This window comes from Telopea speciosissima, chromosome 4 (genome assembly GCF_018873765.1).
Source record: "Telopea speciosissima isolate NSW1024214 ecotype Mountain lineage chromosome 4, Tspe_v1, whole genome shotgun sequence".
NCBI lineage: Eukaryota > Viridiplantae > Streptophyta > Magnoliopsida > Proteales > Proteaceae > Telopea > Telopea speciosissima.
In genome coordinates this window covers 23,714,772-23,733,204 of record NC_057919.1, presented here as the reverse complement: position 1 = coordinate 23,733,204, position 18,433 = coordinate 23,714,772, and the positions used below count along the sequence as shown (strand labels likewise).

At 40.4% G+C, this 18,433-nt stretch overlaps 2 protein-coding genes and 1 pseudogene across 2 annotated transcripts; 1 reads left to right on the top strand and 2 right to left on the bottom strand.

Moving 5' to 3' along the window:
- Positions 1-113: 113 nt before the first annotated feature.
- On the bottom strand, positions 114-18,433 carry LOC122658599 (FT-interacting protein 7-like). The gene is made up of 2 exons (XM_043853624.1): positions 18,429-18,433; positions 114-3,408 (listed from the first exon to the last, which is right to left on the bottom strand). The coding sequence occupies exon 2, from the start codon at positions 3,357-3,359 to the stop codon at positions 315-317; it is 3,045 nt and encodes a 1,014-aa protein (XP_043709559.1). The 5' UTR covers positions 3,360-3,408; positions 18,429-18,433; the 3' UTR covers positions 114-314.
- On the bottom strand, positions 8,839-9,544 carry LOC122659100 (annotated as a pseudogene).
- Positions 14,224-15,726, top strand: LOC122659099. The gene is made up of 3 exons (XM_043854250.1): positions 14,224-15,303; positions 15,383-15,542; positions 15,605-15,726. Exons 1-3 carry the CDS (start codon positions 14,224-14,226, stop codon positions 15,724-15,726), a joined length of 1,362 nt encoding a protein of 453 aa, XP_043710185.1.

Below are 18,433 nucleotides of genomic sequence, written 5' to 3'. Positions count from 1 at the left end.
TTTTATTTCTTTCCACTGCTGTGGAAACCCAGGTCATCACAACAATATCTGACAAATAACAGGTTGGACTCTTCCTTACTGCTAACTAACAAACTATTGGAATTTCTGAGTTAGAGCCATAAAGAAGAATTGGTTTCATATGTAGGGGAGAAAGAAGAGAGGATATGCATGTAAGGAAAAGTTGGAATTCCTCTCCTGAGTGGGAGAGTTTGTAGTAAGGTTCTTTGTACCTGTTATTAAACTTGAAATGGGTGGGTGGTGCCTGAAGAGTTAACTAGCTACTGGTAACATGTTTTTAAACAGAAGTCTGATTCTCAGAGAAGCATGTCCGTCTTTGCAGGTAACCTCTTGTAGAAATTGAAAGGTACAGAAGGCATCTTGCCCCTGAACCTGGGATGTCGTAACAGATAGAGCCCCGCCAGCACCGCCACGACCTGGAAAGGTGTGACATACAGAAATATAGCCCAAACCAATGCAAAGAAGATGAAGATCGCCGTGGCTCTCGGATCACGCCAGCTTAGTAAAGAATGAGCCCTCTCACCCTGTGTTGCCAGGTCTCCAACCACTGTCTGCACCCTCCCTGCTACACTCTTCAATCGATCATACCTCATCCTCACAATGTCCCCTGGCCGTGATGTCGGGAATGAGTCAAATTCCTCATCAAGCTCATCTGGGTGAGCCCGATCTGCATGTGATAGGCGAGCATCCATATGGGGTGGATGCCTCGTTCTGAATCGATAATTCCGTATCCCAATAACGAACAAATAGAGGAAGATCGTCGGTAGAATTAGTTCTGGGTAGCAGACCAGTATCAGGAAAAGCAAATGAACTAGAACTGTTGTCACCGGGTTCTTCCAATTACAGATATCAGCAAACCATTTGCCAACTCCCATTAGCCCGGAGAGGAGTGACATTATGCGATTGAAGTTGGCTTTGCTTCTTCTGATACTCCACATATGGTAGTCCACATCAAGCATGTACTCCACAGTCTCCCTTCGAAGAGGCGGCTCAGCACGCGAAAGCCGTGCTGCCACAATCTGCATTGCCTGGTGACGGAGCAAATCGATATGGCGGACTGGAATAGGTTGAACATAGTGCATCTTGGGTAGCAATGGCCTGGAATAGAGGCTTACCATATTCACCCATGCAGTGCAGGTGAAGCGAATTGCCAAGTGAAGTTCCCCTGTTTTTTTAAGACCAGAGGGCTGAAGAACTAACAGTGGATAGAAGTGAGTGTATACACGATCAGTCTCCAATGTCGATAATCGAATTCTCACCTTCCCAATTCTTTGATCTCTGGCTTCATCTTTGCTTCCATTGATGTGGCAATTGTCAAAAACACCAACAGTGACGACTGTGCATGGATCATAGACCTCCCAGGTGTACTGTTCATTCCACCGAGGATGCAGAGTGTCAAGAAGAGTACGAGTCCTAATCCACTTGTTCCCATACTTGGCAACACAGTAAGCATCCGTTGTTCTCCCATTCTTGGTTTTCATGGGTAGCAGGTTTCTAGCACTTAAGATTCCCAATTCCAAAATTCCAATGCTGGGCTTCCTGAGGTGTTTTGATGATGGCTGAAGATCACTACTAAAATGTGTGGACTCATCAAGAACATGATAACCAGCATCTAAGCAAAGCCTGAGTTGAATTTTGCTTGAGAATTTTGGTTCTTTCTTCTTCTCAGTAGCAGCAATAGATTCTTCAGTAGAAGAAGGCTTTTCAAGATTAAACCAACGAGCAGGGGGAAGCTTATGGGGGTCGGATCTCTGGCTAGCAGCTGAAACAGGAAGAATTAGTCTCCCTAAGATCTCATCCTTTCCAGGTCCAATTCTGTCATCAACTGTGATGATCATGAACTCATCCAATGGCTCTGAAGCCACAAACATGAGCTCATCATTCCATACCGGATTCATAGACCGCATCGGTGAAGGCCTAGTGATTCTGGATTGATTCCCCAATTGTATCTTCACAAAAGTATCAGGAACCCTACCTTTATCAGAAGGTACAAGGTCCTGAGCTTCTATGACATTAACACGGAGGTAACAGAGCTTGGGAGAGAAGTAAACCTGTGACCGAGTGCTAGAGAGGTTCTCGGGACTGAGGGAGTGAGCATCAGAGTGCCATGCTTCAGGAAATGCCTCATCAGCTTGTGTACCCATCCACACTGCAAGCATCACCTCTCCTTTGGTCTTCTCCCCCTTCTTATCTTCCAATTTATACCACTGTGGCGCCAATGGACTGTCCGGCGGGACTCGAAGTGGAACCTCCAAAAGATCGAAGAAGACTTGGCCGACGAAATCATCCTTCCCAATATCCTTATCCATCACCACAATCTCAAGCAAATTAGACTGCAACTTATCCTTTGAGAAAGCAAACACTTGCCTCCACACAGGATTCTGGTTCTTCTCTAAGTGTTTGGTTATTCCTTTGTAATTCCCAAGCTTCACTTCGACGTATGGATCAAGACTCCCAGTGACATCCATGGTAGGAAGATCTCTAGCCTTGACTACATTGACATACAAGTAATGCATCTGCTCGACGAGATCATAGGTGCCCATAGTCTTGTCGCCCCCCTTGTATTGCAATCGAGCTGCAACCAGTGGACTTGTCTCCACTAAGTTGAATTCAGGATTCTGTCTTGGAAACTGCATATGCATTACAGTAGCTTGAGGACTAGGCTGAGCTGCACGAGCATAATCAGTCCTGGTCTCCACTGGTTTGTCCTTCATTTGTTGTGAATCAATCCCAAAACCAGAGAACGATGAAGGTGGAGGAGGACTAAAAGCTGGAGCACCAGTATTGGTTCCAATAGAGTAGAATGATCTTGTCTCTGTCTCCTTCTCCTTCTTCTTCTTCTTCTGCTGCTTCTTCTCATTGTTCTTGACATCTTCCCCGGGATTATCAGTTTGGAATCCCTGGAGGGGAGACTCTGCAGTGCCATTGGCTTGTGGTGGGACTGAGTAGGAATTGTCATAAGCAGCATAGATTTTAAGAGCGATGTCGCCGCGTATGTTGGAGAAAGGGCCTCTTTTATCAAGTGGGTAACGTTGGATTGATGCTTCTGATTCAGAATTGGGAACAGAGACGCCATAAATCCTGACTCTGCCAAGGAAATTCTTGTGGCCTTTCCTGTCATTGTAGACAACTATATCAATTATCTTGTTGGGAAGGTCTGTTGGGTTAGACACATTGAACACAAATCTCTCATTCCACATTGGATTGAGGTCTTTTGCTTTAGTCTGTGTTCGGTGGCGCTGATCGTCGAATTCAACTTCGACGAAGGGACTTGCTGATCCCTGCCCATCTTTGGGCATCAGGTCACTTGCATCAAGAACCTCCACCACCAGCTTTGTCATAGCAGGATAATTCAAATCACCTTGCCAGAGTTCTGAGAACAGAAAATGGCTGGATAGAAGGGAGTGGTGTGTAGAAGTGGAAGTAAACAAAACAGAGGAAGAAAGAGGGATGGGAAGAAGAGTGGTCGGTAGATGATGAATGGTTAATTTTGAGTAAGAAGTCAGGCATTGTATTAGAAGGGAGGAACTGTCGTTTGGTGGACTGATATGGGTCCCAATGAGTTGTATACTTTGGTTGAGAATATCTGGTGGGTACAGAGAGAGAGAGAGGGGTTCGTTGGTTTTGGATTGTTTTCTTTGAGATTATGATGTAAGGAAGTGGTGTGATTATCTTTTGAAGATGGAAAGAAAGGCTAATTAAGTTGGGATAAAGAAGTATTAATTACTTTAATTAAGTGTTAATCACATTCATTTTGGAAACAAAGAAATCTTTTGACACAATTCTTGTGTTTTTGATAGTTTCCTTCCATTCTAAGAGTGTTAGGCAGAGCTGTAATGAATTGAGTTTGGTGTAAGTGGAGTCATCTTCTACCCCCTCAAAAAGGTCAAGAGAAAAGGGAAAGGCAAAAGAAGGCAGAAAAGAAAAAGTCAAAAATGAATATTTTTATGATGCAACAAAGTCTTTTATTTCAGCTGAGTCAACACGCCGAGTCAAGTCTAGGAACCCATTATAATTTTCAGTCAAGGGGTCTGTAACTCTATGCATCTGTCATGTATTCAAGTGGAGAGACTCCATTTATGGGTTTAAATATCCTTGGGAATTTACTTTTTTTTGTTTCTTTTTGTATTTAGATACAGATACATAAGTGTACCTTTGCACAACACCACCCGCATGCAATAAGCTAGCAGGATAGCGGGCACACCAATGAGGGTGTGGGATACGGCATCATACAGGAGTGACATGGGAGTCATTTCAATGGAAGGGGAAGCGAGAGATAGACACGACATGCGTTAGCTTATAGTATACCGACAGTGTATCCAGCCTTTTCCCTTAAAATAAATGGTGAATTATTATTGTCACAACGGCCTGTTCTTTCTCTAATTTTCACAAAGCATCTATTCTACCACTTAGGTAGATGATATGTCCATTTTGACCATTGAATAGAGAGGACATGGATTAGATTAGCCATATGTTAAATTTTGGAGTCTAAAAAAAAAGAGCGTCCTAATGCACGAGGCTCTTGCTACTGGAGGGTCTGGGAGGGGCATACACAACCTTACCTCCGCTTCGCGGAGAGGCATTTCCACACGTGGTCAAATTTCAAAATCTAATTTAACCAAATACACATTTGTATTGAAACACATCCTGTGTATGTCCATGCATGTATATCAATACTACAGACATTACTGTGCACTCTCCCAACTCTTAGTGTGAACAAACGATTTAGATTAAAAAAAGGGCTCATGTTCTCTGTGCCGCAGTACAGGCTGTGCCTAGACACATGGACCTGCCACTCAGGGGGGCAGGAGATGTGTCTGGGCGCAGCCTGCGCCCCGGCACAGAGAACATTCTCCCTTCAAAAAAATATATAGAAATGAATGACACAGATTTATCTTGAGATGTTTCAAAAACATCACCTTCATTTGTTACATGGATAAAAAACAAATAAAGTGGTTAGTATGTTTGCAATCCATAAAAATCATATGTTACCAAAATTATATGATACTGAAAAACAAGAAACAAAGATATTTATTGAAAAAGAACGCTACCTAGTTGTGTAGTCCTTGTCATCGAACATATGAACATGTAAAATTACCACCCCACCCCCTTATAAAATAATTCCTATTCATGTATATGCTCCTATGCATGCCCCAACACTGGTACAGGGGTTACCCGACCAAGCAGCAATCTCTTGCCCATATTTAAAACATCCCTCAATAATCCATAACAAGTATATGGAACCAAATCATAACCAAAGTAGAAAGGAAAGAATCTCTCTCTCTCTCTCTCTCCATCCATTTGTGTGGGGAGTTTTTTTTTTGGTAAAAGTGTGGGGTGTTGATTGAATATTCATGGGGAGGTTAAGAAACTATTGGGTAGATACGGCAAAAAGTCCCCACTTTTAAAAAGTAAGCCCTTTATTAAAGGGTGATGCTCTTAACAAAAATAATAAAAATAAAGGATGATGCTACACCCATACAAATCGTTCACTCCAATGCAGATCTCCATCAAAGGGTAATTAAACTGTGGGTCCCAACAGCAATAAGGAGTCTAGGAAACATTAAGGCAAAAGTTCCTTTAAGCAGGGCACTTATTTTTGCCATGTAGAGACATGATAGGGCAATTCTGAGTTTGGAAATTAACGGAGTGGTCAGGAATTGGCCTTAAGTTAATTTTCAAATATACTAACGTGAAGTGTAATCAAGTGGTCACAGGTTTGAGTCTTTGAAAACAGTCTCTCTCTACATAGTAGGGGGTAAGGCCGTGTACATCCTCCCCAGACCCTAGAATGGCAGGATCCTCATGCACTAGGGACGCCTTTTTTATACTAACATGGAGTGTTATGCATCCTTTGTTGAGGGTTAATGTCTTGTAGTCGATGGGCTGGGTTGTGGGTTGCCTTGTAAGAGTCGGATAAAATTTTAAGGTTTAAATGGGGTAATTCGGGAAATTTTATCTTTTGTTTTCCCTATAAATTAGTAGTAATAAGGGTTATTAGAGTTACTGCGACTTCATTGTGAACACTGAGACGCATGAGGAAGATAGCTTGTAACTCTTTCTCTATTGCTAGTGAAACTTCTCTCATCTCTCCATGAATGTAAGCGTCTTGTGATTGTTTCTTCTTTCTATTTCATTGTGTTTTCTACATCATGTATAGTTACATCTATGCATGCATACTCACAAGTCACATCTATGCATGCATACTCATACTTTGAAACCTACTTAGAATATCTTACTTTTCAATGCTTTGTTTCAACAATTAATGCCTGGTTGAAATAAGGGTGTCGATCGGTTTGGTTTCAGTCATTCGGTTCGGTTCCATGCCTTGATGGTGTGATTCGAAACTGAACCGAGAATCGAGTCGATTCTAGAAGTGGAAACCGAATCTGAACCTGCTCGGTTCAGTTTAGTTCGATTAGGGTTCTAATTCGATTTTCCAATACGGGTCTAATTCAATTCTCCAGTACGATTTCAATTTAGTTCTCCAATATGGTTCCATTTTGCTAGGTTATCATGTGTTGTTGCCTTGTTGTGTTCTCAAGAAACTCCATTTGTATAAATAAAATGCTCACAAAACCTTAAAAGAACTAAAAATATTAATAAATAAATAAGAATCCCAAGTGACTTCTCTATGTTCAGATCTTTTCTTTCAACTTACCCATCAATAAAGTCAGAGAAACACATCAAATTTATAGTTCTAAGAGAGAAGGCAACACCATTAAAAAAACATTTAAAAAAAAAAAAAAAAAGGGTTTTGGATTTAAGCGTGGTATTCGGTTCGGTTTTTTGTTCAAATCGATGGTTTTTTAATTAAAATCGAAATAGAATCAAATCGAATCGATTCAGTTCGGTCGATTAATTCGACTTGGTTTCAGGTTCGATTTGGTTTTGACACCCTTAGGTTGAATTAAAACTTGACATGTAAAGAAGGACCTTGAGATCCATCAATCCACAAAATTTACAGCCTTGTCCGACCTACCAAATGATAGCATCAACACCCTTTCGGAGCCATCAACTTGTTTAAGTTGGGACTAATTGCATAGAAAAGTAAAGGTATTTATGCAATTTCATGATTCCTTTTTCTTTCATGGAAAGTGATTCGTGCATAGGAGAGAACTTCTTTCTCATCAACTATTCGTAAAATAGGGGTTTTTGAATATTTCAATTGGGAAAATTTAATATTTTTATTTGCTTCATTTTTTTACGTTCTATTTCTTGAAGTTCCTCTAATAAAAGGGGTTGAATCCCACCTGGACAGTGTGTTGAGCAAAGGTAGGGTGGTCATTTTCGCTCCCTTATATTAGAGGAACTTGAGGAAATGGAGCTGTCCAAGGAATAGAACAATAAAAGTTCCGAAATTTTGTATCATGCATAGGTTATGCACAAAATTATTTATTTATTTATTTATTTATTTATTTTTGTTTATAGGCCTCAATCATTTAATTAGAAAAAGAAAAAACCAAAAAAGAAAAAAAGCTTATTGGTCCCAATCACCACTTACTCACCAACGAATGCATATGCGGTGGGGACTTGGGGTAGAGGGAATGTGCGTGACGGAGCACTAAGAAGGGAAAGGGTTTTGATCGAGGAGTTTCTGATTGACTGGCGTTGACCCTTAGGAGGAGAGATGACAGTTGAATATACCACATGTCATATCATATCATATCATATATGGTTCTTAATTAGGAAAAAAGATAAAAGCAGATTAGTTATTAATTATACATTTTAATAACAAAAAACAGAAAAGTACAGCTTTTGCCGGTGCAAGACTGAAAACACATTTCTGAGTGTCCCATGTGTATCTACCATCCTAACTAACTATTAAAGCCCTTATTCCCTTAATTTAAGGGTGTTACTAGATTCGAAATCGGTTAATTGGCTTGGTTAAATATATGAAAGATAGAAATTGAAACAGAAACAAATCGAATCCGTGATCTTTTGGGAACCTGCACTTTATCAATAAGGTACCAATCTTTGGGTTGTTTAAGTGTTTAACGCATATAGTTCTTCGTCTAAGGGATTCAAAATGATCATTTATCAATTCTAAATCAAACCGTACCATTTAATACATGTTTCAATACTTTTTTTTAATATAGAATCGATTCAATTTCGGTATTTCGATTTGCAATCCATACCTTTATTAACTCTCTTTTTTTTAAAAAAAAAAACCTTTTTAATTGGAACCCATAATGCTTAAAAGCTCACTTCCCATTTACTCAATAATGTGTGACTATTTTACCAAAATAATAATAATAATAATAATGTGTGGCTATTAGAAGTTGCATTTGTTTACCAAAAAAAAAAAACAGAAGTTGCATTTAAAGGTATATTTGGGTCCACTCTTGTGCATATGTTTTTAATCAAAACCCTTGACTTAGTGGACCACTCTCTTTAATGACATTGTAAACCCTTGACTAATACTTCCGATCAAAAGTGAGTTCCAAAATTAATGTCATTTAAAAAAGATTGGGTCAACATGGCCATGAAGACAATTACATGGGGATATACACAACACACACCCGATGTGGGACTAAGGTACCGTCTGACAACATTTCGTTTCTATTGTTTCTGTGCTATTAATGTTTCCAGCACACAATTAGCACAGAAAATGTGCTTGAGAAATTTGTTTTGTTTCACTTATTTTTTATAACAAAAATAGAAATTAATAATAATTTATGAATTTAAAAACGTTTTTTTTAACATTTTTTGGACCAAAATCTAAAAACAATTCCCCGACTCCCTCATCACTCATAAAGACGAATGGACAAAAAAACAAGCTGCATCTCGATTCTCTTCTCTTGCTCTTTGGCAGAAGCTTCACGACCAATTGAACCATGAGAAGATTGGTAGCAAGCGGCTGGCAAGCAGTTTGTTCCCTTGTTCTCGACTCAAATTCCAAACCCCAATCGCTGATTGACCTGCAACTCATCCTCCTCTTGGTAATGGAATGATCACGACCCACCTTAATCACAACACCATCGATCTGTGCCGCGGATATGGGTTTGTCCTGCGTTTCGGATAAATCGTATACGGTGCCAAAGTAGAGATCATCGAAGAGCGACCAATAGCAATCAGGATGCGCGGTGGTGGCGATTACTGAAGAAGAAGAAGAAGAAGAAGTTGGAGAAGGTTCGGTGACGCGAGTGGAACCAATACCGGTAGAAAGGTAATTTTCGTCGGGGCAGAGCTTGCGCTCGAGACCGAAATCGGAATTCTCCAAGAGAACGCCTGTGCGAAGAAGGCCAGGGTAGCAAATAAAGAGCTTGTGGAGAGAAGCCCATCCTCTGGGAGGATCCGATGATGAGCCGGCAGAGGAGGAGAGGAGATCGGAGACTATGGAAGGGATAGTCTAAAAGCATTTGTTCTTCCAGCAGACGTCGCGAACGAAGGTAGAGAATTTGGTGGAGACGCAAGCGAGTTGAGCCCAGTTTCGAGGGTCGTCCTCAAGCTTGAGGAAGATGCTGAGGACGACATCATCAGACAAGTTGGAGAAGAGGGTTTCCGTCATGGAGGGTTTCGTTGAATTGGGAAAACGAAGGATAAGGAGAAACAGCGTAAAAGCTATTGGAGAAGGAATTCGAGATTTCTTCTATGTCTACTAGATTATCTCCGAAATGAGAGAGAGAGAGAGATATGAAACACCTTTCAGGAAGCCAATAACGTTATTCTGTTAACAATATCACCAAAATACGTTTTTGATCAGAAACGACACAGAAACATTAGTAACGTTGTATGCCTAAACCCACACACCTTTTTTTTTTTTTTTTTAATGAAAGTGTAATCACACACCAATCCCAAAAGGTTAACCCATTTTAGAACCATAGAATAGCGGATATACACAACACACACCACACTTACACACCCGATATGAATATAAACCCATTAAAGCTCTACATCTTTTAACTATCATTTTTACTTTTTTTTTTATTTTTTCATTTCGTACGTGTAGGATGAGGAAACTGACAAAAAAAAAGACTGAGATGGGTGAGTGGCCAAATGGGTGTCAAGTGGGTGCATTTGAGGCCAAATGACATCCAACAAATCGTTTACTGAAGAACACTGGAACAGGATGTTACAGTGACAACCAAATGCATGTAGTAACAATAGTACTAATAAATACAAGGAGATTCCGGTTGCTAGGTGATATCCTTATAACAAAGTTCCTGTGAGAGCCTAGTTGACAGTTCAAAAGAGTTTAACATGTTTGTTATTTGATAAATCTCTGTCAAAAAAAAAACATTTGTAAGCCTAGATGAAGATCATAATTTTTTATCAAAAAAAAAATGATCTTAATTTTATATTTTTATCAAAAAAAAGGTCCACACACGTTAGCATTATGGGGGCAGGATTAATTTCTACCATTTATGTGGGCACACAGGGCAATCATTTTGCTTCCCTCTATATATGGGCGTTGATGATACACTTCCCCACAAAGAATTTTTCTCTTAAAAAATTAACACATGCTGGCCACATGAGGAAGGTAAACCAAAATAAATTTTTTTTTTTGGTAAATTCTAAAACAAAAACAAAAGTTCTTTTCAGAAGGGGATGAAATGTCCGCCTCACCCCGCCCCCCCAATGAAGGACGATAATAACTGCCCTATTGATATTTTTGCATGGACTCCCATTGACCCCTATGCATTCGCAAAGGCCACGCTCCTCCTCCCCAAAGAACTCTTACCCTAAATAAATATACAAAAATATGGATGGAATCAGGATTGAGAGATGGTGTGTTGCCTTTTTGAAGTTTTTGGAGTCTGGTGTGTAGTGTGGAATATTTTGCTTCTTTTCATTTTTTTGGTTTGTAGCATCAAAACCCATATGCAACACCACATGCCATCTTTTTTGGTATCTTTTCTTCATATCTTTTTCCTCCAAAGATGGTGACTTCCTCCACAGAAAGTAAGAGCCAATCAATCCTTCATCCTCATATTTGGAGGACCACCTTTTTTATTGGTACACAGGATGGAAATGGAATACATCACAAATTAAAAACTAGTTAATAATGCATGATTAAACAAAGAAAGACATCTTATAGATTGTTAATAAGGATGTTTAATTTTAATTTTCATTACTAATAATTAATTAAAAAGAGTGTTGTTTCTGCTTAATTGTAATGTTTGTATGCTTCTCAAAGGCCTTCTTTCATCGAGTTAAAGTAAAACATTTAGAGGAGGACATCCTTCAAGTACACTGCAGCTGCTTTTGTTTGTACGGGTAATATCTACACTAAGAAAGAACAAAACAAACAGGTCAGCAAGTGAACCCAAAGATCTAAAAGTATGTTTTTTTTAAATCGAGGAATTGAACTCACAGCTCAACCTAATTTTATTAGATAGATTGGAAAAACCCTGACCCATGTAAGCCCCTGCAACCCACATGAACCAGGAAAGACCAAAGGACCATGAAACCTCATGGGGTGGCCAATGATGATTATTGATGAGGGACATTAAGAACCCCTAATTAAGTTATGGGAGAGGGATAGGAACCCGGGTGCGGTAAAGCTAGTGGGCGGCACCAATGGGGGCTCTGAACAGGCATCATACAAGGGGTAGAGACGTCAATTTCAAAGGAGGAGAAGAGGGAGATTAACTATACCGGCGTTTTGCCCAACCTTTTTTCTTATATGATTAAGCATGCTTTCGGAAAAAAAATCACCTAAATCTTTTACCCAAATCAAAGAAAATGAGAAGTCCCGGTTCACCCGTACAATAATCCCATGTTAATACAATTTTACAACAACAACAACCCAACCTTATCACAACTAAATAGGGTCTGCTACATGGATCCTTACCTTCTAATTAACTTTATTCGAAGTTATACTTGATATTAGGCATAAACTATGCATGTCTTTCCTCACCATTTCTCCTAAGTCATTCTAGGTGTACCTTTTGCCCAAACTATTAATACAACCTTAATGCATAATAATTATAAGATAAAAGAAGGTTGACAAGACAGGTCGCGTGGCCCTTGTGCCAGTGCGAGTGCCAATGGGAATTAACGCAAAGGCATTTAACAGGGACGGGCTCAGAGGGGTGGGATGATCATTTCACCCTCCTTGTGTCTGGGCACAGGGACCACACAACCTGACAATGATCTCCCTCCCGCCCCTACCCCACCCATAATAATAATACCATTCCATACAAGGATTTTAAGAGTCTTTCTTCCTCCCTATGTCCTTTGGTACGGAAATCTCCATTTCATACTAAAATGTTTTGAATATAGATTTAGATACAGGTACCAGTTCTACGTGCAGCACGCCATCGAGCGCTGTCCATCTATCTCTCTCTGTCTTTTCTCCTTTGAAATGATATTTCTGCCCCTCCTGTATGATGCCCATCTCGTGTCACCATTGGCTTCGCCAGCTAGCGTACGGCATGCAGGCAGCATACCAATCCTTCTCCAATAACCTATATATATAGTTTCAATGGAATGGAAATAAAATTGGAAACCAGATCGACCCATCAAATGGCCTGATCCGGTTTTAATACACGTTTCAGAGACCCAAAAAAATGTCTAGATCATAGATTTAGAAACAGATTTAATGCTATATGAATAACTGGTTTAGTTCCTTTGAAAAGGAAATCAAACCGGCAACCAGTTTCAACCGATGGTCTGATCCGGTTTTAGAACATGTTTCAGATTGTAGCACCTGTCTCCTCATTTTCATTCAGCTGACCCCAACAATGAATAAAGGATTAAGTTGGTTCTAAGCTCTAACGACCATGATAATATATTATAAACACCTGTCCGGCCAGGCAGCCTTCTCTTTCCCATATGTATATATGAACAAATGAAATCGAACTGAACCAACTCGATAACAAACCATTAATCGAACCTGAAACCAAACCAACCAGAACCAATCCCTTATCGGGCCAGTTTCTGATTAGCACAATTGAGACCGAAGATCTGTTCAGCCAATCGAAACAGGACCGAACCAACCAATTGACACTCCGAATAGTCTAACGACTGCCACCGAGTTGGCCTGCTTTCAACAACATTTCTCTAATTCAAATGCTTGGGCTATAAGTCAATCTAGTCCAATACAAGCTGAAAACATGCCCATCTACCCCTCGCTGTTTAGGTAGTAATAGATTTTGGAACCATGTTGGGCCTGTTTAGGTACTAATAAATTTTTGAACCAAGTTGGGCCTGATTCCAAAAATCAAAAGACCTAACTAGCCCATATGAAGCCCAGTAAAATAATGATCCCCATAAAACAGTGCAAGGTCAACATTGATATAACTGTGTTAATCGGTTCGGTTAATCAGTTTGGTTCCAAATGTGAAGCGTTTAAACCAAAACCATTTTATTAATAAATGGTTATAAACGGTTCCAATATTCCAAATCGAAACTAATTAATAAACAGTTCCGGTTAAATGATTTCAATTGGTTTTAATCTTGTTGTCGATTTGAGTTAACAGTTTGGGCCCAATTGGAAATGAACCTACTTTTTAAGCCCATTAACAAACCTTATGTTGTTGGGCTTGAACCACAACATTCATGCTCAAATTGGTAATTTAAAGTAATTTATTTAAGCCAGTGTCAATTTTGACTTTACATCTTAGATTAGCTGCAATGTGGAGAGAACCTAGCTCATGTTTTATTAAATTGCCCATTTGCAAAGGCTCATTTGAAGGGAATTCAACAATTCAGGTATGGATTCAAAGTTGGGATTACTTCAGTCGTCAAGTAAAGAGTCGTAGTAGAGACTGCTTCAGCCTGTGTGGTTTTATTACATAGCATCTATGAAGGAGAAACCATTTAATTTTTTCTCATAAGAAGTGGACTCCGTCGAAGGTTATTGTGGCGGCACATTAGGCCTAGGTCAGGCTGAATTTTTGCAAGTTCAAGTTAAGGATCATTGAAGTTTTTCTTCCAATGTTTCCATTACACGACCCGGCCCATAGTGAACTACACGAGTTTCCGATGAGTAAAGATCGAGTTTCCAATTGAAAGACACGTGTACATGCATTTCAAAAAACGTGTTGTGTCCCCATAGTTCGTCCTGCCACGTGGAGTAGCTAGCTGGGACTACCTGGGAAAGGAATCCACCAGCATACTTGGAAATATGAGAATTATAACTTGTAGACGGTTCAATCTTTGGACGTTTTTCTTCTCCAAAATCCTCTTAATCGTATCAGATACATTCTTCTCCTCACAGGGATACCCAGCAAATCAAGCGAGAGAGAGAGAGAGATGATGAACGTGGTGGCTGTTTGTTTTGTTCTGTCTTCGCTTGCACCAGCCGGTATATTGTCGGCACAGCCCGATACACAGAAACAACAGTTGGAAGCGGAGAAGAAAGTAAGAGCAGATGTGATAGTGAAAGAAGGGCAGAGAGTAATCGTGTTTGAATACGAGAAAGAAGGTCTTTCAATTTCACCCCATAAGCATAAGGCCACAGATGAGATAGTCGACATGAGCTCCACTTCCACTGTCGGAGACAGATTATCGGAGGCGGCAATGACAATAAAAGAGAGAGCCAAAGAAGCCGCCTCTGTTCTCCCGAATCTCGGCCAAGGTCTTTCTACTTCAACACCACCATCAGATGGCGCCCATCAATCCACTCCCGGAGAGCTAATTTGCGACACCTTGGGTAAGTGCAAGCACCAAGTCGCCGGTGTTTTCAGTAAAGCGAAGGACATAGCTCAAGAAGGAACAGAGCACGCCAAGGAGAAGGCCAAAGCCATGGCAGCCCACCTGTTCGAAGAAGGGTCTGATAAAGCGAAAGGAGTCAGAGATGCTGTCATCGATATGACCAGAATCGCTGGAGAAAACTTAGCCGGTACCATCTCCGACAAGATGAAGAAAACCCGCGATGAAGCCGCCGGAAAAATGAAGCAAGCCGAGGAAAAGGCAGAAGACGTGGTGAAGAAAAGTGCTAATCAGGTAAAAGAGAACCTGAAGGAGGTTTTCCGACGAGGACACGAGGTGGTTTTCAAAGCCATGAGAAGTAGAGTGTCGCCGGAGAACAGGGGGGCTTTGATGGGTGTAGTTCGGCTGCTTGGGTTCGCAACTGCTTATGGGATGTCCGTGTGGGTAACGTTCGTGTCGGGCTATGTATTGGCAGAAGCTCAATTGAGGCAACAATTCGGGATTGTACAGAGTAAGATCTACCCTGTTTACTTCAGGGCCATGGCTTACAGCATTGGGCTCTCGCTGCTCGGGTTGTGGTTTAGCCAGGGTCGTCGCCGGCCCGAGAAGGTTCAAAGCTATAATCTGCTTGCGTTTTTAATGGTCCTTGCCAATTTATTTTACTTGGAGCCTCGTGCCTCTAAGGTAACTCTGGTTTCTCCACTTCAAACTTTAAATTGAATTAATACAAGTTGCAGCTGCATGCTTAATTAACTTTATGCAGGTAATGTTCGAGAGGATGAAGATAGAGAAGGAAGAAGGGAGAGGGACGGACGGCGCAGACATTGTGATCAACAAACCACCGGCACCGTCGCACTCGCAGCCAGTCGGGGTTGCGAGCACTGCATCCACCATCAATGGCAGCAGCGCCGCTGACAAGGGAAGTGAGAGGACGTTAAGGAGCCGAGTCGGTGCTGGTGTTGGTAAGGTGAAGTTAAAACGGTAGGAGTGTTGAACCAAAGGCTGAAGAGGTTTAATACTCACTTGTCGTTCCTCAATATCTTGACTCTGATGGCTCTTACGTGGCATCTCGTTGACTTGGGTCATCGTCTGCACTTTACTTGCTGATGTGGCAGTGGTGAACTGTATGCCTACGTATATAGATTGCAGTGTATGTAACTATATACATGTATGAACCCCAAGGGGTTAACGCAGCTGGCTTGGAGGGGACATGAGACTCCGCTTCAGGATGCGAGGTCTCGTGATCAAATCTTCGCCGCTGCATAATTTCTTGGGGCCACCCGCTTGAGGCTCATTAGGGCCTAGAAGCTCCCGATTTGTGTTGGATACCCCTCCTATCTCCAAAAAAAAACTGTATACATGTGTAATCTTTGTAATGAGGATGGATTTTTCTTGGCTTACACTGCTTTTCGACGACTTTATGAAGGATGGTGATTGTTTGATCTTGTAGGAGTTCGAAATTAAGCACAATTAAGTAAGAAGAATAAACAATTACATAACCCAAGAATTTATGTGGTTGGGCAAGCTGTTTACATGGATCGATAGATAGAACACAGTCATTTACAATGAATAAAAAATTACATTCTTAACGTCACTTTATTTACAAAGAATTCTCAGTTTAATCTATTACATGGGGTTTCAATTTTTGTTGAAGGATTCACGGTTCTTACACAATGAGGGTGCAGGATTGTAAAGGGCGAAAATGAGAGAAATTAGAGTAAATAAGAGACACTGAAGAGTGATGAGAGAGGCAAAGATGGCAATTGCAAATAGCAGGGCAAGGATATGAGAGATTGCAAAGTGCGAAAATGAAAGATTCAAGGTGGGAGAGATCACAAGTTCGATTGGACCTTGGTGCAATGGTAAGGTTGTTTCATTGTGATCATGTTGTCACAGGTTTGAGTTTCTAGAAATAGCCTCTCTGTAAAGCGGGGGTACGTACATTATGATATATCCTCCTCAAACCCTACAGTGATAAGAGCCTCATGATCTTGGTACACCTTTTTTTTTAGAGATCACAAGCTCAATTTGTGGTCAACCACCCATTGCATTTGTCTATCATTTTAACTTAGAGTGGGGTTGAGAGGGGCAAACTTGGAAATATGTAGTTTAGAATAGGACTAACTACAAAGTATCTTAAACGTCCGTTTTAAAAATAAAAGTACCATTAATGTTTTTTTATCAAACATTGAGTATGTAGTTTTATATAAAGCAAGAGATTATTGTCTGATCGTATATGACCATAAAAGCATTAATATAGATGGAATTTTCGCAACCAAGTAACGTTCTTTTCCCAAGAAGAATCTTCCAATGAACACGCACTGAGCCGTCCAATCTAAATCTAATTGGACCCAACAAATAGCCATAGCGATGCTCAATAATAGATTCCTTTCCAGGTGTGTATTGTGCCATGTAGAAGGCCTTTTTGCTCTTTTTATTTTCGCTTTCAGAGATAGCACCACTTTAGCAAAACTTATGGGACCAAGTATCAATTTGTTGATTTCCCTGTGTCTTGGTTTTATGAGTTCTTGATAGGTGGTGGCCTTGGCATTTCAAAATCTGACTTTTGAACCTAGCTTTTAGAATTCCATTAAAATCCAGGCTTACGAGAAGAAGAAGCTCAGCCAGATATGCAATTAGACTTATAATTAACTTTAAGAATAGGTTTATTCTCATAAAAAAAAATAAGGGGAAGTTTATTCTTGATACGAATCGGGCGATTCTAATGATCCGATACCAATCCCTAAAATCGTGGGAAAAAGATTTTATGAGCAAGCAACATAAAGGAACATACTAATAAGGTTCCACAAGAAGAGAGATAGACATAAAGGTGCTAGCGTAGCCCACCCCACCTTTTCTTATAATTTATTTACGCAATCCATCAATGAATCCTTAAGCCTTGAGAATTTCCTTTTATCATTCACATGATCGAATGCCATCCAAATCACCCATGGAGGCCTTATTTGTTTCATAGTAAATTTGCTATTAAATCGTGTATGTATAGAATTTTGGAAATATGTGTATCAGAAGGTATTAATATTCGAATGATTTGGAAAAAATTATTTTATCGCATTCTTCCACTTTCACCATGTTTTTCAATATTTATTTTGTATTTTGCCAAAGTTTTTATTCTTCTTTTGCCTAAAGTTATTTTCCGATATTTCTCTAAGTGAGGCATGATTGTAGTGATCAAGTGGTCCACGTTTATCAAAACAAATGCTTTGTTGTACACACAGGTTGGTGTGCATGGATTAAAAAAAATAAAGTGTGGGTAATATATCTTTATGGGCCGACGTTCTCTGTCCGGAGCACATCTGGGCACAAACTACGCCCAGATACATGGGGTGGGGTTTGGGTCATTCAGGGGGCCCACCCCCCATGTGTGTGACTGCACCTTGCGCCCCCCGTGCAAGTGCATGGAACTTTATCATGTAATTTATTTATAGGAGAGGGTTCTCTAAGCAAGTAGTTTACTCTCCATCTTTTCACATAACATTGTTTATTCATTTATTCAATGAGAAAGAAAACAATAAAAATGAAGATGTGAGAAGGCGCATTGTACACCTTAAGCTCAAAGAGCATTTTTCTTTATTTATATACATTATACATAGGGTCGATCGGACTGGGCTGGGCTCAGCCTAAATCCTTAGCCCAAGCCTGACCCAACCCGGCCTCAGGCCTGAAAATCCTAGCCCAAGTCTGCCCTTATAGACTGAAAAGCTCAACCCAAACCCCGTCTCAGCTCAGGGCAGGTTGGGGTGGGTTTGGGTTGACCTGGCCAAGTTGATATCCCTAATTTTGACGACGACATATT

Bases quoted from the DNA above. Each gene is read 5' to 3' on its own strand.
- LOC122658599 (XM_043853624.1), bottom strand. From the start codon at position 3,359: ATGACAAAGCTGGTGGTGGAGGTTCTTGATGCAAGTGACCTGATGCCC.
- LOC122659099 (XM_043854250.1), top strand. From the start codon at position 14,224: ATGAACGTGGTGGCTGTTTGTTTTGTTCTGTCTTCGCTTGCACCAGCC. The intron at 15,304-15,382 runs GTAACTCTGGTT...AACTTTATGCAG, and splicing joins TGGAGCCTCGTGCCTCTAAG to GTAATGTTCGAGAGGATGAA. The intron at 15,543-15,604 runs GTGAGAGGACGT...TTAAAACGGTAG, and splicing joins CAGCGCCGCTGACAAGGGAA to GAGTGTTGAACCAAAGGCTG.